The 21,996-nt window shown below is 36.6% G+C and overlaps 1 protein-coding gene across 1 annotated transcript in view; it reads right to left on the bottom strand.

The window, feature by feature from the left end:
- LOC145662652 (uncharacterized) overlaps window positions 1-10,663 on the bottom strand; it is a 69,616-nt gene extending 58,953 nt beyond the window's left edge. The window contains exon 1 of the mRNA XM_081728446.1: window positions 10,438-10,663. Within this exon, the coding sequence (XP_081584572.1) occupies window positions 10,438-10,587 (150 nt within the window). The 5' untranslated portion in view covers window positions 10,588-10,663. The remainder of the gene's footprint in view (window positions 1-10,437) is intronic.
- Between the last annotated feature and the right edge of the window lie 11,333 nt (window positions 10,664-21,996).

The raw sequence follows: 21,996 nt of genomic DNA, 5'->3' as shown, positions 1-21,996 counted from the left end.
ATCAGTTTGTTAATCGTTTACTAAATAACGTATATTTTTGTTAAGCTTCCAAAACACAGAATTCCCTCCAAGTCAACACTTCTAAAATTATAAGAATTTTCCTTTTTTTTTTTTTTTTTTTGCGCTGAAACTTCAGTTTTAAATATACTAAACTAATGAAATTATAAAAATTCAATAAAAGTATATTACAAGCAAACATATTTTACAATAGCAATATTGGGATGTGATTTTCAAGCTGGAGAGAAGGTAAATTCACATTCTGAACCTTGTACAACTTCACTCTAAAAAATATATATATAAATAAACAAATAAAATGAAATAAAGGCTTCATTAGAAAGCCTATTGAAGAAATCACGTTCCAAATCTAATGAAAATCGCAAACTCTTTACGAGTTAACATGGAACGTATTTCTCTAGATTACGGTGAATCCATACACTTATTCTTGATGATTTCAAATCCGAAGTAACAAGAATGGATCTTACTCCCCCAAAAAAATACTCTGCTGTAAGGAAATCGGAAAATAATTCATAAAAGTTACCTTGAAACACTTACTTTTAAAGTTGGAATATTCCACTTTACGCTCTTAGATTTTACCAATTTCAATCACAAACAATAGGGATTGTTGTTAAGTGGAAAAAAAAGTATTTTATGAACATTTTTTAGAAGTTACCTAGGTAATTCTAGGTAATTGATTTATTAGGAGGTAATGAAGATGTAAGTACCAAGCTAGTTTGGTCCCGTTATAATATAGACCCATGTACTGAATATTTGCTCAAATTAAGAGGTAATAATGAATATTAACAACATGTAAATAAATATTGACAAAAATATTTTTGAAAACGAAGTGATTAAAAAGCAACAAACATAAAAATAATGAATTAAAGGTCAAGATCTAAAAAAAAAAAAAATAATTTTTTGAAAGCAAACGAATAAGAATAACCAGTTTTAGGCAGAGGATAATTATCAAAATATTTCTCACCATCTGATGTAGAATATGTGGCAGGCTTACAAGGTCAGACTCAAAGTACCCTCTTAACCTTGGGAATGATGTCAGTGATGCAAATTTTCAGTTTTGCGATTATCTTGGCTATTGCGTTTTAATATGCAAACTGTCGTTTCCAACCGGAAGCTCCACATTTTTTTTTTTCATACCACCACTAAATCATATGTTCTTAAAGCATATTTTACGTTGCTTTGGGTCCGCAAATCTGAAGTTATCAAATGAAATTAATTCTTTCGTCCTACGTTTATGCCGTGTAGCCCAAAGGAGAGTGTGATGATGAGAATGAATAAAATGTTGGAATGGATAAGTGGGAGAACCCCGAGAAAACCCACGCGCACGGTATTTGTCCACTATAAAGTCAACCTGACAGACCTGGAATCCAAACAGACCCAGGCACCAGAGTTGAACGCTCTACCACTGAGCCACTGCGGCCCGTTGAAATCTGATATACCATCTGGTGGATGAAGAATGAATTTTCACACACAAAAAGACTTGCTAGGCATGTGTAAAAGTCGGTCTTTTGTTAAAAGTTAAGTAAGAGATATATTTCACTCATACGAAGGTTAAATCTCTCTAATCACTTTTGGTTGAAACAAGTGACTTTTGAAACTCATGAATATACTATTATACAGAATATGGAAAATGTTATTGTTAAATATACAGGACATAATATTCTGGAGCGATAATGGATCTATTACTGGGTTTTTACACATAGGGGTCTCATATAATGAAAAATCCTCCACAAGTGACCTTACAATTCTATCTGCCACCTAAAAATGCTCATATTACATATTCGTATGTGCCCTAGAATCTTGATTTTTCTGATTAAGCACTTCAAAGATAACACAACAAGAAGTAGGTCTATGTGTAATAATTTAACAAAATAAACTTCATTCTTAAACGACTGACAAATGAGTACTAGCGTATTTACTCTAGTACGTAGCGGACGCAAATTCATGCCGCATGGAATATAGAAACTCTCGTATCTCGATTCAGTGTAATTACTAGTAGTGTTGCAAACAAACAAAAAAAAAAAAAAAGAAAAAAAAGAAAAGAAAAGAAAGAAAGAAAGAAAGAAAAAGAAAAGAAAAAAGAAAAAACTAGCAAGTTTTGTTTTTAAGTAAATGATAGTGTGAGTTTACTTGGTTGTCTTTAACCGATTTCATTCCCAAGGAACAGACTCGTGGAAAATATACATCTTACTTAAAGAACTGTCCCTCATCAATGAGCAAATTCAATCCCTCAGAAGCCTCAAAGAAAGTATTTCAAGTAGGCAAATCAAGGGGGTATTTCACAAATTTTAAAGAATACACACGATATATTAGACTAAAACAGCATAATTTTTGCAGAAAATTATTATGAGAATACTTTTAAAGATATTTAAATTAATTAATTTCCCCTTATTTTTGATATTATCAACCCTATTTAAATGTTTTAAAAAAGATATATGGTATTCAAGTAACATTTTATGTAACTGATAATTAGAAGTTATTAAGCATATTCAAAAGTTCCCAATTGGAATTCAATTAATCCGATTATTCTTCACTTCATGGTCATTAGGAAGCCTTAAAGACAACACGCTATACACTTAACTAAATTTTCATTAAAATTGCTTGTTTTGGAATAACAATATACGAGTTAATTAACTCTGTTTTACTTCTTCTAGCTACTTCACCGATTTCAATCCCATGCAAAAGGTCTATTTCGGAAAGTTCATGGTAAAAGTACCGACGGTATATTCACTAACCATCTAGGTACAGGGCAGCACAACACGTTACATTGTTTACTGTGTTTATTAAAGTGAATGTTTATTTGTCCGGCATACCAATTTACATCGTCGGGTCAGTGTTACATGATTCTAAATAACCATATCGAAGAGACTGTAATCTATAAGAAACCTTAGGTTATTTATTTATTTTTTTACGTGTATCGTAAGGTAAGAAGAAAGGCGTTCATAGAGCAAGATGTGGTTTGAAAATAGAGTATCTCACAAGTTTGTGATATTAGGTAGACGAACCTCAGTATGTACACTTATTAAAAATATGTTAATACATGTCACCAGTGTTTTCTGAAAATTGAACTTTTAAAGAAGGAAGAGGCCATTTTTTTTTTCTACACATCCATGCCGACGTTGTCTCATCATCACAGAACAAGAACTGAACCGTTTGAAATGAATTTTCAAAAATAATTAGGACTTGGCTTGCGCACCATTCTCATGTCACTCTTATTAAAATGCGTATCCAGAGAGGATTTTAGGATTTAGGATTTAGATTTCTGGGCTTTCGGCAGCTATAGAGATATAAGTCCTTCACGTATGAGGGATAACGTCTCTCGGCGAGCACACTATACGAAGAAAGGGAAGGAAGAAAGGATTGGGGAAGGCAGGAAGCGGCCTGGGACCTATAAGTTAGGTACCAACCCGGCATTTGCCTGATGTGAATGAGGAAAACCCAGGAAAACCTCATTCAGGGTAGCTGAGCTGAAAAAGTTTTTTACACTTTTTCGACTGAGTTCCCCACCGGAAACCGAACCCGGGACCGCTCACACCATATCCAGATAGAAATGCGAGAATTAAAATATAAACCGAAAATAAGATATCTCACAATCCTCTTATCTTACAGTTAGAAAGGCGAAACTCGTTATATCAACCCATCATTAAAAATTAGTGGTAATTTACTCCAAGAAACTTGATAATTCCGGTTTTAGGGAAGAGAAGGCAATTTGAATAAATCACTTGAATTTTATTAGAATCATTTCGCTTTGATTGCAATTCGTATTCTAAGGTTGGGAAGGGTGTTTAATTTTCAGTATCGTCTACGATGCATTTTAGAACCCAACACTTGATTCGAGCTGAGTTTTCTTAATTTCCTTTGATTTAAGAAGGTAAAGGAGGTTTGAATACCCTCGAATATTTTCTATAATGTAACTTAGGCTATTTGAGCTGTTTTGTATGTTTATAATTTTTTTTAAAAAAAAGGTTTGAAAACTGATTTATGCCGATGAACATCAAAACTATTTTCAAGGAACTATATTTTCGATTTTTGTTCATCAATCAACAATGATCTAATTTCAGATAGTGGGAGGGAAGCGAATAAGAAAATTTTCCAGAGAATGCACTAAAAATTCTACCTTTCAAATACAATTTTAATCCTTTAAACTGTGGATTTACCAAACCTTCGTAAATGCAACCAAACATAGAGAATGAAATTTTTAATGTAAAAATTACAGAATATGTAAATTTATTGAAATTTTCACTTTTTTCTTAGGTTCTTTCGGTTACTAATGTATGTTGAAAGTTAAAATATGGTTATTTTGGTTTCAAATTGTTTGATTTTGAATTAAATATCCCTTTCAGCACAGAAGTTATATGAAATATGGAACTACGCTTTAACGTGATATACGAATCACATGAGTTCCTACCAGAAATAGAACCCGAGTCACAAATTATTTACGAAAGAACGTTGACTAACTATTTAAAAAGTTCGAACTTCGCATATTAAAAAAATGAATACCAGAAAGCTGAGTGGAAGAGAAAATTAATGACAAAAAGAAAGATTGGATAAAGTCCTTTGAGAAGAATTGAGTTGATTTTGAGTTCAACGTCCTGTTCAGCAGCGAGACTACATGAGACGTGGACCTACTGATTAACGTGGAATCCGAACCACATGAGCTCTCGCCAGGAATCGAACCCGGGTCTCTCACGCCAAAGGCGCGTATGCTAAAGGCTCAGCCACGAAGGAGCTCCCTTCGAGAAGAAATTGTATTGTTAGATACGTAAGAGAAGGAATAGTAGCAGGATGATGACGGAGAAGGAAAATATTACAATTGATGGATAATCGGTTAGCGTACGCGCCTTTGGCGTGGGAGACCCGGGTTCGATTCCCGGCGGGAGCTCATGTGGTTCGGATTCCACGTTAATCAGTAGGTCCACGTCTCATATAGCCTCGCTGCTGAACAGGACGCTAAACTAATATCAAATCAAAATCAAATCAAACAATTGATGGAGAGCATTAATGGGATTCTCAGTGCCTTGCCATCTTTGTTTTGTAGCCTATCGATTTATATGAAAGAATATTTTTACATGGTTTTGTTTACCATGTCATCGCATCTTGTAATTTTAATTTATTTTCCGACGCCATACAGTTATGAAATATTGCATGGTTTCATAAGTTGGGAGACAATACAGTATTCCATTCTTACTTGTATAAATTTTTGTATATTTGTGTATATTTTTTAAAAAACATTAGATCTCTTGTTTGATTTCAAAGATCGATATCAGCCTTTTCGTAAGCAACCAGCTTCACTATTGAGTAAAACGGAATTATCTAATACACAAGAGTTAACATTTACAAGTTAGAAAAAATCAATTTTCATGATTTTTTACAATACATTTTAAGATAAAATAAATACTTTTAAAAACATAGTTTGCTTAAGAAAATTAACGAACAAAATAAAAAAAAATGTACTAAAAATTAAAGCATAATTATGTATTCAAGAAAATTACTCTTTAAAGAAAAAAGAAACTATGCATAACTATAAATAGAAGAAAAGGAATGGGGAGCGCTTTCATATGCAATCATGATTTACATGAGAACTGGAGAGTTTATAAATAGATTGTACACCCTGTTTCAAAAAGAATATACGGTACGTATTTCGAATGCATATATTTATTAAACTTTAAGATATACGAATATGAAACTTTACATACATATTTACGAACTTCTCAAGTTCAAATTACAGTTCAAGGTTCAAATTACAGATGTTCAATATGTCCTCCATCAGCGACACGAACAAATATCACATCGATACTCAAATTCCTCCCATACTCGGGCAAGCATGTCCTGCGTCACTGATTTATGGCAGTACGGATCCGGTTCTTCAAATCTTCCAGGTTCTGTGGGAGTGGTGGTACATAAACGTTGTCTTTAACGAAACCCTACAGGAAGAAGTCACAAGGTGTCAAATCCGGTGACCGTGGAGGCCAGCTGAGACATGCCAGCTCCTTGACGACCAATCCAACGTTTCGGTAGAGTTTCATTCAGATATTCACGCACTTGGCGACTCCAGTGACCGGGTGCCCCGTCTTGTTGAAAAATGAAGTTGTCTTCGTGTAGCCCCGCAAAAAAAAAAAAAAAAAAAAAAAAAAAAGTTTTGCAACATAGCGAGATACTGCTGACTTAACCGTGTTTCCATTAAAGAAGAATGGGCCGTAAACAGATGATCGGGATATCGCACAAAACACATTGACTTTGGGCGAATCTCGTACATGTTCAATGACTGCATGTAGGTTCTGTAGGCCCCAAATTCGAACATTTTGTTTGTTTACCTGACCACTAACACGGAAAGTCGCTTTATCACTAAATGCGATGCGCTGTGCAAAAGTTTATCATTATCAATAGCCTCGTTACAAAATGCCACACGTTTGCGTTTGTCATCAGGACGTAGAGCTCGTAACAGCTGTAAATTGTACGGCTTTATAACCAACCGAAGTCTCAAAGCACACCAAATTGTTGTTGTGGGCACTTGTAACTCCTGACTGGCACGACGAGTTGATTTTGAAGGATTACGTTGGAAAGCAGTTTGAATTCGTGCAACGTTTTCTTCACGAACATGAGGGCGGCCAGGACTCTTTCCTTTACACACACATCCTGGATCTACAAACTGTTGATACCATCTGCGAATGTTTCACCCATTCGGAGGATCAATTTGGTACCTCAACCTGAAACGTCTTTGCACTGTAATCACGGAATTGCACTTCGCAAACTCGAGAACACAAAATGATTTTTGCTGCGGAGTAGCCATTTTAAACATACGACGGTTTGCAAGCAAAACAGAAGACAACTGTTATCTAGCGACTAGTAATATAAACTAGACTAGACTATGTATTCGTTTCTTCAATAGCCGAGTCGAAGCGCAGCGATCGATAATTTTCTTGCAAGCAGAATTATTTCTTATTTTTTAGTATGATTTATTTATTTTTTTTTAAAAAAAGCGTGTCTTTTAAAAATATTTCTTATTTATTTATTTATTTATTTATTTATTTATTTATTTATTTATTTATACTTTTATTTATTTATTTATTTATTTATTTATTTATTTATTTTTACTTTTATTTATTTATTTATTTTTGTATTCGTTCAAATGAGCAAGAATTATGCAATTTTACGGGGTTTCATATTCAAATATAGTGTTCCTGGCGAGGTTGGATCCCATTTTAAGCTGCAGGGCCATATAGCCTTTCTGCTGAACAGAACGCTAAAGTCAAATTCAATCAAATCCAATCTTTAAGTCTAGTTAAATGTTTGTTCATTTTTCAAATGAATCTGCATTTTATACTGTATATAAGTAAGTTTATTGTTACTTAAAATAAATTTGATTATTAAATAGTAAGTTTACATATCACAAAATTTTAATTTTCACGAAGTACTGGACGTTTAAATAGATTTAAAGAATAAAATCAAAAAAATCGAACTATATGTCCAACATATGCATTTGCACGGAGCAATAAGTTTTGAGGAACAGCAAAATCTGTCAAAACTATATTATTTAAAATAAATATTTCTTGTTGCAAACAGACTTCATGACTATGGTACTTAAATTTACTAAGCTGTCCCTCTATTTGAATATATACTACATTCATAAATCATGTTTAAGTTGCATTAGTTTAAGGCAGGCCTGTATTTAGGTAAGTGCTATTCTATGCTCGAGAACAGGGCGGCACAATTTAGGGGGTGACAAAATTTTGAAATTCTTTAAAGACTCACAATAAAGTAATATTTAAAGCTAACAACCCGCAGAGTCCCGCGCAAGCGCGAGAAAATATGTCAATGTGTTTAATTCGCTCTAATTACCGAAGTTGCTAATTAACTAGCTTATCTGATTAGTTCTAAAAAGTCATTCTCTCCCACCCCGACCCCAAGGGTAAGAATTAACTTGAACATCATGAAAACTGATACCGTTAAACTTAGTGAACTGGAAAACTATGAATTCAACATTAATAGCTGCCATTTTCTGTTACAGGGCTGATAGTGATCTGGTCTCTTGTAAATAGTTGAAAAGTGACGAAAAGTACAGAAAAAGTGACCAAAAAGTGATCAAAAGCACAAGAAAAAGTGACCAAAATCTCATCACGCCCCCTTTTTTCTTTGTCGATTTCTCCATCACCTCTCTCTTTGTTTGTTGTTTTGTTTCATCTTTTCTTCTTTACTTCTACTTTTTGAGCTTCCTCCTTTCTTGGGTTTTCTAAGTATGCTTTGTAGTTACGATAAGCATTAGTAGATGTAAGAAGCTTCTGAGTAAGTGGAACCAGTACTGGTCTATTTCCGAAATTCTTCATCCCAAGACATTATATTTAAACTTAGCATCGAGAGTTCTTAAAACCATGAAATATTCAAATTCATCACCTACTCTTAAGAAGAACATACAAGAAGCCTAATACAAGACGAACATGATGAACCACACAAACACACACACACAACGTTGAGCGGAGCGTTAACTAGTACGAGAGAAAACTAAAAGACTATTATGATAGAAGAATAGATATAGAAGGGTTCTCAACCCTACCTTTAGAGCTTAAGCATCCACCAACCATCTCCTGTGCTTTAGAAAGAATAAAAGATGAAGTGAGAATAAAGCTGACTGTTTCACATGTGGCAGCAAGTACTGAGGCTTTCAGAAGAGTAATGAGTAACAAGTTACTGTCTTTTTCCATTTATTTTTATATTTTTCTTAGAAAACTGCCAATGCAAAACATAAATCACACGAGAAAGCCACTTTATCTCCCAAAAAAGTAACTTTTAGTGACCAACTTGAAGAAAAAAAGTAACTTTTAGTTTAAAAAGTGACTCGCTATGAGCCCTGCTATTACTTTTAAAATCTCGCCCTCTCCCTGGGGAGGGGAGTATGACTTGAAGTTGAATCGGATTAAAACTGTTACTATTCATCTCAGCGACCCCCAAAACTATGAATACAACTCTAATATTGGTCGTTTTTAGGGTGGGGGAATTTTGTGGGAGGGCGGAAATTATTTAGAGCACAGAGGCGCGCAATGGTAAATACGGGCCTGATTTAAGGTCACATTGACAGTGCTAAAGCAAATGGTCAAACAAATCCCAGCATCAATTGCTTCATTGTTGTCAAATTCAGAAACTCAATTCTCGAACAGTGCCGAACACCTGTTCCATTTAGTTAGTTATCACAATTTTGATATGAAAACTAGTCTTATCTTTGTTACAAACAAGTTCCTTATCGTTGAAGGTGGAAATATTTATTTTTAAAAAAATATCAGATGTAGAAAGAAAATCAAGAAATAAAGATAAAAGTGCAAGCTGCACTGGAATTGCAAATTGATATATTGAGATTGAAGCTCGATATTGAATTCTAGAAACTATCTTCCCTCTGCAGATGTGTTTGCTTTATCTTTCACTAACATAAGAGATTATTATTTAAAGAAAAACGAAAACAGACAACGAGATAGTATTCGTACTGTTTATGCCTTTCTGAGTGCGAGTGCGTTTTCCTTTCCCTTCGGGTAGCATACTTAAAATCGTGGGGCCGCGGTGGCTCAGTGATGGAGTGTTCACCTCTGGTGCTTGGGGTCCCGGGTTCGATCCCAGGCCCCGCCAAGTGAACTTTGTGGTGGACAAACACCGTGTGCGTGGGTTTTCTCGAGGTTCTCCCGTTTCCTCCCACTTTCTTCATTCCACCATTTCATTCATTACTCATCACCGTCTCCTTTAGCCTAACCGGCATAACCGTGGGACGTATAACTCAAAGATTTCATTTCATTTTTACTTAAAGTCGTGGCTTTTAAGATTTGTTCTTCCTAAAGAAAGGGGGCGGCAAATGATGTCATTGCATGGAGCGGAAAATTGCCGACTCTGGTTGAATATTATATTTTTTAAATTCCAAGATAAGATTAACTAAAAACCAAACTGGAACCTAAATGTGTGGTCTACCAATGAGTGACGTGGCAAAATGAGCATCAAACGTATCAGTGTGATCTTAATAATAATAATAATAATAATAATAATAATAATAATAATAATAATAATAATAATAATAATAATAATAATAATAATAATATTAAATGAAATCTCATATTAACGTCCCACGATTATGTCAGTTAGGCTCAGGAAGACTATGATTAAAGCAAATAAATGAAGATGGATGAATTGGTGGAATGAAAACGTGGGAGGAAACTGGGCGTACTCCCGAGAAAATCCATAGACACGTTGTTGTCCACCACAAACTTACTTGGGCAGGAATCGAACCAGGGACACCAGCCACCAGAGGTATAAAAAAAGCGCTCTACCACTGAGCCACCGATGAAATTCTGTGTACGCCACTGCTTAATAGAATGAATTCGGTAAGAATAGGCCTAATCGGTTAAATTAGTAAAAATGACTGAATTATTTATGATCTTTCATACTTACGTCCATGACGTGTAGATCAGAGCCACAAATCCCTGCATAGGCTACTCGAAGCACTACATCATCAGGATTTTGTACTTTAGGTATATCAATACTAACTAAAGATAAAGAACGACTTTTGCAGTCATACTGAACAGCTTTCATGGCAACCATAATGTCACTTATTCGATCGACTGTAAACTTATATGTAAGAAAGGAAAGCTAGCTGAAGCAGAAGTGAAGATCAACGAAAGCTAAGTAGCTTTTTATGTGAACAGCCAATCAGGTGTTTGTTAAATCAAATGTCCTTGGCTTAGGATGTCTAGATTAGATACAAATGGCAGTTTGGAGAAACTGGTTTAAGTTGGATTAGATGAAGAAAAAAATAATAATACACGACTATAATATTCTTTCTAAGCGCAATGCTAAACACTTTGATTGAGAAACGTTACGTAACACAAAGTTGTATCTTCTGATTACAATCAGCTGTTTCTTCTCCATCCATTACTTGTATTATTTTTTGCACGTGAAGTAATTAAATGGTATGGGAACAATGTTCTTTTTATGATCTGTTATGCATACCTTCTACAGTTTTTGTTTATTTTTAAAATTGTATTTTTCTAACGTCTTTCCGTCGCTTTTCAACATGCTCCCCTCTTCATCAATTTCTATACATTCGATTTTTTTTTTTTTTTTTTTTTTAGAGAACTATTTAAGGCCTCTGACAGGTTGTTTCGAAGAGAGTAGTGGCGGAACTATCCCAGACACGGGGTGGCTCGGGGCCCTCCAGTTTTTTGAATGATAAAAATAATTGAAGCTATTATTTATATACTGTATTTTTGAAAGTTTATATTTCGCAATTGTATATTTATAGTTAACGTTTATTTTCTCCGACTATTTCTAACTTGAATGTTAATTACAATTTTTTGCCATATAAAGTGCAATGTCTTGTGACAAATCTGTTTAGCTAACCGTACGTGTAAATGCCTACAATTTATCAATTCCTAATTCGTACTTCATGTCTGTAACTGTAACTGTTGAAAGGAATGATTCATTTTTTTTTTAAAATCTAGTTCCTGTTAACGAAGTGTGTAAACGGATTCCCAACTAAAATTATTTGCGTACTCATAATATATCTATCATATCTGGGTTCTCATTGGCTTCCCTCCTCCCCCAGATTTCATTGGGAGAGAGCTTCTTTTAAAAACTGGAACAAGTTATTTCTGAATGGAAAACGTCTCTACAGCAATGAATCTTTCACTTTTCAAAAGTTGCTGAAGTCAAAATCAAGTAGGCAAACTGGAGGAAGTGGTATTTCGCTGTTTTTAATCGGCAAAAAACTATGTACAATTTCGGATTTGAGATGATGTCCTTGATTGAGTGCGGATTGCCATAGAAGCAATTTCTCATAACTAGAGCCCGGAACTATGGCAAAATGCCTTTCTTTTAAAGGTGCCTGTACCTGTATTTTTTTAAAAGGAAAAATTCATTTTGTGTGGTTGTGAGCCTGTAGTGAAGTTTTTTATTTTGCCTATTTTGCCTTTTAATAGCTTCAACAACTTTTGGATGTGTAAATGCCTTTTTTTTTGTTGCCTTTTTTGCAATTTTAGATACAAAAATTTCAAATTATAAATGCTCATTCTCAATTAGAAGTGTCATTTTTTCATTGAAATGTCTGCGTAGCGTGATATCATGCTCAACAATAACATTGACTTCAGGTTCGGGTTGATTTAATAACGCTAGTTTAGACGAAAGTCGGCGAACTTTGGGATTGTAACAATTAATGCGAACAAAGGCCGTAGCGTGCTATCAGAAATAATATCTGCTCTTGCAACAAAGAGCGGTGATTTCCTTCAAGTTGTTGTTCGCGGGGTTATTGTTTCCCCAGTCGGCATCAAAAGAAACTGGAGCTTCTGTAGAAAAGAAGGAAAGAAAGAACTAAGTTCAATCAACGAAGAATTCGAAGCAATATTCTTTATTCCAGATTCGAACGCACAAAAGGCTGCATCATGCCAAAATTTAGCATACCGTTGAGCAGTTAGTTATAAAGATACGTCCGTGAATTTGGCGCAGATACGTTTACTACCGATGGCTCAGTTTTGTTGTGCAAAGTATGTGGCAAAGCAATTAATCACGACAAGAAATACTTTGTATCTCAGCATCTGAATACTGCTAAACATAAAGATGCTGCTTTGAAAATGACGGGACAGAAGAAATTGTCCTTGATTTTAGCAGCTGTTCGTTCATCGAATAGACAATCACAATTTTCTTTTGACCTATGCAAGGCTTTCATGACAGCGGGAATACCTTTCTGGAAGCTGGAAAGCAAGACACTAAAGAATTTCCTGAAAAAATACACGAAGGAAGTTGTACCGTCAGAACCTACTCTAAGGAAAATATATTTATATGGTTACTATGAACAGACTCTGCAAAAGATTCGTGATGAAGTTTGTGGGGAAAATATTTGGATTTCGATAGATGAGACGACAGATGCTACAGGAAGATACCTAGCCAACGTCATCATTGGACCCATGGAAACATCCTCATCCTTGTCATTTCTTCTGACTGTAGAAGAGCTCGAAAAGGCTAATGGCTCATCAATAGCTCAGTTATTCACAAATTCGCTTGTTCTGATCTTAAGGAAGTAACGCCCGAGCTTCCTCTTCCTCCACAGGCGATTATCACGAGGTGGGAGACCTGGATTTCAGCTGCAGGGTACTATACAAACAACCTGGAAACGATCCGTGCTGTGATGGAACAATTATCAGAGGAGGATACTGCTTCAATTTCCGAGGTGAAAAAGCTTTTGTGCTGTTCAGATCTCAGCAGTGATCTTGTATTCATCTCAGTGCATTATGGTAAGTTGCTAGAGACCATTACGAAACTAGAGAAAAGAGGTTAAACCCTTCCGACATCCTTACAGATCTTTCAGGAAACAGTTGACCAGCTAGGAAAAGTGCCGGGGGAAAAGGGACTGGCTGTTTATGAAAGGTGCAAACGTGTTGTGACAGCTAACTAGGACTTACAAAAAATGTTGAAAATTCGTGGTGTTCTTAACAGTGAAAAGTGTGATCTTGAAATGAGTCCATCTACAATAGCTTCATTTGTGTACGCCCCAGTTACTTCAGTTGAAGTGGAAAGATCATTTTCTATTGTAAAAACCGTTCTTTCTGACATGCGATTAAGTATGACTGTTGATAACTTAAAGAAGCATATTGCAGTTATGTGCAACCAGCATACACTGTAAGTAACATTTTGTACACATATTCATATAACAAGAAAAATATCATGTAATGTTTGAGTATTAGAAAGTAACAACTTTTGTTTTTGCCTTTTAGTGCCTATTTGTCAAATTTAAAATGCCATTCGCCTGCCTATTTTACACAAAATAAATGCCTAAACTTCCGGGCTCTAGTCATAACATGCTAGCCTATTGTTGATTTATCTGATCTCATTTTCTTAAAAATTGCCAAATACTCCTGATGCAGGAACTAAGGTTGCCAGATAACTAAACTACAATAATGATGTTATTTATATTTATTACAAGCAGCGTAAATATAGGCATTACCAAGCCTGGTATCGGATACGCTGCTCCTAATTTGACCATTTGGCACATGATGAGTCCGAATTATTCCCTTTTGTCCCAAATGATAGCAAACAAAATCTTTCTCATTGGAGAGGACCTAGGTGAAAACGAAGACAAACACTTCCAATATTTGGACCTTTTTCCTTCTCGACTAAAGAGGGAATTAAACGTTTTATCCATTGTAGTAACTGCGCTCCTTCGTGGCTAAGCGGTTAGCGTACGAGCTTTTGGCGTGGGACAGCTGGATTCAATTCCCGGTGGAAGGTCATGTGATTCAGATTCTCTACGTTAATCAGTGGGTCCACGTCTCATATAGCCTCACTGCTGAACGAGACGTTAAACTCAAAATGAACTCAATCATTGTAATAATAGGAAGGAAGCACTGTAGCTCAGTGGTAGAGCGTTTACTTTTTGCGCGAGAAGTCCTTGGTTCTATCATAGATAACGTAAGTTTGTGGTGAACAATCATGTCCAGCAGTTTCCTCCCACATTATCATTTCACTAACTATTCCATAATAGTGTCACTTTCATTACTCATTCACCTCCTTTATCCTAAAACCCAAAGAGTGGAACATAAAACTAAAAATATCAATCATTTGCCTTGTAGTAATAGACAGGAACAATGGTCATTCGTTGCGTTTTTTTTTCGGGGGGGGGGGGGGTCAGAAGACCATTGATTATTGTCATATGCAGAACACCTTCTCCTTTTGAATCAATTATCGGGGAACACAACATAAGCTGACCTTGGACGAGCTCAATTGGTCTCTTACAATTCTTCCAGTGTTGTAATGAGGGAATTCTATGAAGTTATAGCTATGGAATCCTATAATGTAATGGATCAGTTTACTTTTTTTTTTTTTTTTTTTTTTTGCTTTTTCTTATTTCTTGTAAAATCGTTCATGCTTTTGAGATTTACTATAAACACACATGACCGGCTTTGGAGAAAAATAATGGTCACATTTTCCAGCTTTCGAGTAAACTGGAAAGAAGATTCAACTTTCCCATACAAGTCAATGCAATGACACAATACCAAACAAGCTTCTCCTGCCATCTGGAGGTGCATTCTCGAAATTAAACTACCTACATAATGTTCTGTGGTTCAATCCCAACTCCTTCTTCTAACCTTATAACTCAATTTCACCGGAAATGCCGCTTATTATATTCATCCATGTTGATAATGTACTTTGTAAACGATATAAGGTAGGGGGCCCAAATTTCGTCCACGTGCCTAATTTCGTCCCCTTCAATTTCACGTTGTTGATGGTAGGAGCGCTGTCGGTGCAGCAACATTTGTGCAGGGGAAGGCAAGCGGGGGCAGTTGTGAGAGTGTAGCGGTCAAGGACGCGTGTGCTGTTGTTTGACGAGGAAACGTGTGATTTTTGAGAAGGTGAGTTCTTGCAGTGTTGTTCATATTATTCTATTGTATTTGTTGGAAGTATTGGTTTGGTACTGTCCATATGTCAGTGGTGTAAGTAGATGACAATAGCAATATTTGTATGTGTTTAAGTGTCATAAGGTATTTTTGTTAGGAAGGTAGGAGGAGCCATGTAAGCGTGAAAGTTGTTCCTAATTTCGTCCCCCTGTACGTTCCGAATTTCGTCCCCTTATTCCCAGGGGACGAAATTAGGAACTCACACATGCATTCCATTTGTTTCAGATGGGTCCCCGGAAACAATGGAATAAAGATGCTATGAGGACTGCGATTGCTGCAGTGCGGAAGAAAGAGTTGGGATACAAAGCAGCCAGTAAGATGTACAATGTTCCTAGGGCGACATTGAAAGACTATGTGAAGAAAGGATGACATTTAAGTGGAGAAAAGTTGGTAGCGAAGACAATTGGCAGGAAACCAGTGCTGACCCCCGACTTGGAGAGACAGCTTGTTGAATACTGCATGGTCATGGAGAAGCACTTTTACGGTGTAACACTGAAAGATTTACGACGCATGGCCTATCAACTTGCTATTCGGAACAATATTCCACACCCGTTTTCAGTACAAAATAAAACAGCTGGACGTAAGTGGATGCGTCTATTTTTCAAAAGACATCCCGAAATCTCAATTCGAAAACCTCAATCTCTGTCACTTGCTCGGATTCAAGGATTCACCCCTCAATTTGCTCTGTTAAAGCCAGAACTGGAAAAAGTGCAATTTAACCCGGTCAAAGTGTTCAACGTTGATGAGACGGGCATTTCGATCGTGCAACACAAAGCTGCGCGAATTGTGGCCATGAAAGGAAAATGCGAGGTGCATAAAGTGTCCTCTGCTGAGCGCGGTTCGTTAATCATTGTGGTGATGTGCATGTCTGCTGCTGGGCAATTTGTGCCCCCCATGATGATTTTCCCAAGACAACTAATGAAAAGTGAACTGATGGATGTGGCACCACCAGGAAGTATCGGAGCGGTTCACCCGTCTGGATGGATAACGGCCGATCTGTTTGAGAAGTGGTTTCAACATTTCTTGTTGATCACAAAACCTTCAAAAGAAGACCCCGTTGTGTTAATTGTAGACGGACATTATTCGCACACGCGTAACATCAATGTAATAGATGCTGCTCGCGAACATGGAGTGTCAATAGTTTGCTTGCCTTATTCTACATCGAAACTGCAACCGTTTGATGTTGCTTTCATGTTTTCCTTTAAGACGTATTATGGTCAAGCCATTGAAAGTTGGTTGAGTAACCATCCTGGTCGCACAGTTGGCAATCTTCAGGTAGCTGGTTTGTTACATGAAGCATATGAGCGTGCTGCAGTCGTACAAACAGCTGTCAACGGATTTCGCAAAACAGGCATTATTCCATACAATCCGAATATTTTTAGTGAAGCGGATTTTCTTGGCCATGCACAGTCTGACACCAAACATCAGGATGGAAGCAATAATCCCGATATGATCCGTCCTTCTGACCAAGCATCCACCAGCAAGCAGTTTCAAAACCAGCAGCCAGCAGTTACTCCTCAAAACATTAGAAACGTTCCAGTGATCCAACCATCAACATCTACGAGACGAGGTACAGCAACTGTTATCACCAGCTCGCCCCATAAGAGAAAGATTAAAGAAGGTATGGCAAAAAATCGCTCGAGACATTCGAAGACACGTGTTCAACCTACTAGTGCCAAACAAAAGTGCGGGAAACCATCCTTCCGCAAAGCCAAAGAAGACACGACAAGCGACAGTGACTCCAGCTTTGACATTCCATATGCCGACTCGTCTGACAGCTTTAGTGAGGATGATAGTGATGCTCAATGTACAATTTGTGGGGGAAATATTCTACAGATAGACATGGTGAAACGTGGATCCGCTGCTCGCAATGCCTTACATGGCTTCATGAAGCTTGTTCTGGTGCTGAACGCCTTGCTATATTCATTTGCCGGGATTGTTTAAATGGTTAAATCCTCATCTTATCCTGATAACCAGTTTTTCTATAATTCTATTTGCACTTGTTTTACTTGTATTTTCCTTAGTTCATTTGTTTGTAGTTTGCTTTGTTACACGTAAAAGTTAAAAGTACATCATCATAGTCAGCTACACATGTTCACTTTTCTACCTATTTTTTTGTAACTAGTTAAATAAAACTGCTTATTACGAAAGAAACCTTAACGTTGTACTTTCTTTTGAAATTTTAATGGGGGACGGAATTAGGACCACGTTTTTGTTTCTGGACAGATTGCAATACTTTTGAAATCATATTTTAAAAATAAAACTAAATGCTGATACACGCAACTCATCTTGGCTACCCAATAAAGGAATAGTCACTATAGATAATGTGCAAGTTTGGCTCTCCTAACCTATATCCTGCAGCCTCAAGGTACGAAAACATGACTAGGGGACGAAATTTGGGCCCCCTCCCTTACACCACTTCATTGTGTATTTTATTGTTAATATTAATCAATCATAACGCTTAAAACACAAACTGCTGGAACTCCTGAAGTTCCTAATTCCTGAAGTTCCTAATTTGTTCAGAATATCTGATCACTAATTTTATAAAAATCAAGTTTCTTCCATATTAAACATTTTCACTTAAGCTAAACAAACAATATGACAGAAGTATATAGCATAACAATTTTCAATAATTTTAAGTGAACTCAATCTAAAATTATTATTAAGGGGCGCTCATATACATACGTGGGATTCTCATTCACTTCTTGTCCAGCAAGTTATTGGCGATTGAAGGAATTAAAATGTAGAGCAATTTTGTTTCATATTATGATAAATATGGTCTTTCTGTAAGTATAAAGTAAATATATTCACTGCTATTCGTTAAATATGTAGCCTCATATTCATAATTTTAAGTTCGTCTTTCATAAGACTCACAACTGCCACAACAACGCCATTGAAACTGCCTTAACAACCACCTTAGCAACGGATTGTTTGTAACCAATATGGTTGCGCCCAGTAAAATTCACAGCAGACGACTTCAGCAGCGTATTATGGCATTTTTTATCCATTATGCTTGAGTATTTTTTGTATTTCTTTTGTAAGAACTTATTTATTTTGTAAAAACTTATGTAAGTTATTACAAAATAAATATAGTTGTTATTTAAAAAGTAGTTAACAAGGAACACATATATCATGATAAGCTATCAATTACCGTTGAGTTTATTTTTCTAGTCTCTGACTTAACCAAGATTTTTGAGTAATTCAAATTTTGGCCACACTGTCATGTGGTAAGTTACCTTTCATTATCTCTTTTCACTTACGATAAACAGGCAAAAGAAAAATTGTTAGCTTTTGAAAAAATATTTAGTAGTCTGCTCCCTTAAATATGCAGTAAGAAAGTACATATAAACTGAAAGCCGAAATTATTTGGGGAGCCCAGTCTGTTTCTCATTGTCACCTTCAAAGATTCTAAAATTTCTTGATTTTAAAGAACCCCATAAAAGTTCTCTAAAATAATATATTATTTAAGCAGAGGCCGTCAAATAGAAATTTTGGGTTTATTTAATCAAACACACTATTCATTCCGTAAATAAACATGCAGTTCTCTCCCTTTTTTCGAAGCAATTTACACAAAACTCATGATAGAAAGTGTATAGCCGGATAAGGTGGTGAAATGTGCTCTTATACGAATTGCTGCGGTTAACCCACAAACGCCCTTTGTGCCACCAGTGACCCACTTTATTTTTCACTACGTTACACGGGCTATATCATTCATTTAGCCAAACCACCGTTGTTCCACTTCAGGCACACTACCCGTTCTCTTGTTGTACGAATTTCGTTCAGTTTTCCTCTCAGGTTTTCGATGTAACACGGTATTGTTCAAGGCAGTTGCTAATGAATAAAACTGGTCTTGGGCGTTTGTGGGTTAAACCAAAAGTGTCATAATCCAAAGATCACTTTGGATAGGAAATCAACTTGAAAATCCTTCGAATATTAAAAATATTGTTGAAACTTCGAAAATAAAAAAAAATGTTCATATTTCGAGAACGACTTGAGTTACAAAGGTGAAACAAAATATGGATATACTTTGCTTGAAGGTACTCACAGGGAACAAGAAACAATGCATTTCACCCTTCAAATTTCTAGCGAAAAGCGCGTCGAAAATATTCGAATTCAAATCTTTTTGCCTTATGTAAGTGACCACCTTCTATTTTCCACCATAGAAGCAGCATCAACCCACTTATAATATATTTTGACCATGTTTTGATATGTTCGGTGCAACTTGATGTAAAATGAGGGAAACCAAAGCCAGGACGCTGTTCTTTCGCCTGCAAGATAGGCCATCCACGTTACACCATAAATGTTTGGACGGAACGAATATTATCAGAATTAAGAGGTGGTAAATTTTGACTTTCTTACTCGTCATGAATGACTACATGGCAATATAACTCTCATAATCGTAGCTCTTCCAGAAACCGCGTGAGGGCGCCAGTGCCACTGATTTTCAGTCTGCCTTAGTAGGATACCAATATTTTTAATCGTTATTCGCAGCACTTGTTTGATTATCCCTATATATGAGGCGCCTAGTATACGTATCAAAAGCCGCCAAATCCATTTTTACCGAAATTGAGTTATATATCGTATTGTTACAGTATATGTTTGATCTAAAGGAATTCCATGCAAACAGAATTTTGTTTAAAAACTTTATATTTCATACTAGAAAACTAGTTCAAATATGAGACTTTGTACGCGTGTATATGGAGCTTCATTGCACGTTTTGTGAGATTACTCGAAACTAAGCGAAATGGATGTGGCGGATTTTGATACTAGGAGTCTAATATAATGTATACTCATATACAAAGTAATTACAAATCTAGATTCTAAGGTTAGAGGCTAAAGCCTAAACAATAAGTCAGTCGTTCAATCTGAGAGTGGCGCAATAAAGCATCGAACCCGGGCGGAAGTCATGAAACAAGATGGCAAAAAAGGATACCGCCCGCCATATTATCACATTATATACATTTATAGTAAATTAACACTAATAAATTAATAGAAATAAAGCGGACAACTCGGGTCGCGATAGGAGATACCGCACAAAGGACATAGGAGGCGATTTCAAACACGTCCCGCTGTCACTAGTTACATCAAAAGGAGGCGGACGAAACAACAATGAGAGTCAAGCGCCGTCGCCATAATAGGGAGGGTTCAAGCAAATGAGCAAATGCGGAACCAGATATGAGACTGCAGCTTTCCGCCATAAAACCTGATATCAAAGAACTCTGCAGCAGGGACGGCATTAAGGGTAGGCAGGAGTGGGCAACCGCCTACCCGATGGATAACCTCGCCCACCCCAACAGAAGTAGAATAATGAAGGTGACATCATGTACATCAAAAGCAATAGTTATTACTTTCGATTGTAATGTTCTAGATTCTAAGACTCTGTTTAACTCTGCAACGAACAATGATTTTAAAACAGATACAGATGGTGATCAGAAAAATGGAAACACCTGTAGTTGGCAATACGTCAGATGTATGGGTTGGCGGTGGTGTCGTGGCGCCCGCAGCGCCGGATCGCTGGTGGTGGTGTGTTAGGTCGGTCTCCATACTACGTCAGGCGCAGTGGAACAGCAGTGTCCAGTGGCTGCAGCAGACGGAGGTAGTGTAAAATGGGAGACCTCTCAGATTTTCAAAGAGGGCAAATTATTGGTGAGCGGTTATGTGGAGTGAGTGTGACGGCAGTGGCTACTGTGTTAGGTGTGTCGCAGAGTTGGCGTGGGTCAATGAAAACTTGAACCACGACCCACTGACCCACCACCCACCGTGATCCACGACCCACTGACCCACCACCCACCATGACCCACTCTGACCCACGACCCACCATGACCCACCACGACCCACGATCCACCATGACCGATTCTGACCCACCATGACCCACCACCCACGGTGACCCACTTTGACCCACCACCCACCATGAACCATTTTCTTCCACTTTGACCTACTCTGACTCACCAAAATCAATCGTCACCAACTCTGAACACGATCCACGGCCTCCTCTGAACTGACTAAAGAGTTTACACTTGTATGAAATTGTCACTAATCGGAGTTGGAATTTCTAGTCAATCGCTGAAGCACCACTCTATTACAATAACGGTGAATTTGACCGTTACGATATAAAATGGTAAAGTGTTTGTCAGTGAGGAAATTGAAACAGTTCGAGGTGGGGGGAAATTAGTGTGTGCCTAAAATATACTTGTATACTACTAAGAGAGTATTCTTGCAAGTGTTAATTTCTGAACGCATTCCACAAGAAACTTCTATTCGCAGGAAAATACCCCTGTACAATATGGAAAAGGTTAGGGTTTCTCAGTTCATAGTATTTTTCTCACAAAAGACTTAAAAATCAGTTGTTCATAGGGTATAAATGGGCTCGGGTACCCTATGTGAGAGCATTTCCATAAAGTATGCTCATAATTGTAATTTGTGTAATCACTAAAACCCCACGTTAAATTTAAGTTACAAATATACATAATTGCAATTATTATGAATATTTATTCAAAGTAGTTTATCTAAAGCAAAGAAGAGACTTACTAAAAATTAGGTACAAAGTTGAATAATACAAATAAGC

Source organism: Thermobia domestica, chromosome 10, assembly GCF_964235325.1.
Source record: "Thermobia domestica chromosome 10, izTheDome1.hap1.1, whole genome shotgun sequence".
NCBI classification, from domain to species: Eukaryota; Metazoa; Arthropoda; class Insecta; order Zygentoma; family Lepismatidae; genus Thermobia; species Thermobia domestica.
This window is presented reverse-complemented; position numbering and strand designations above follow the sequence as displayed.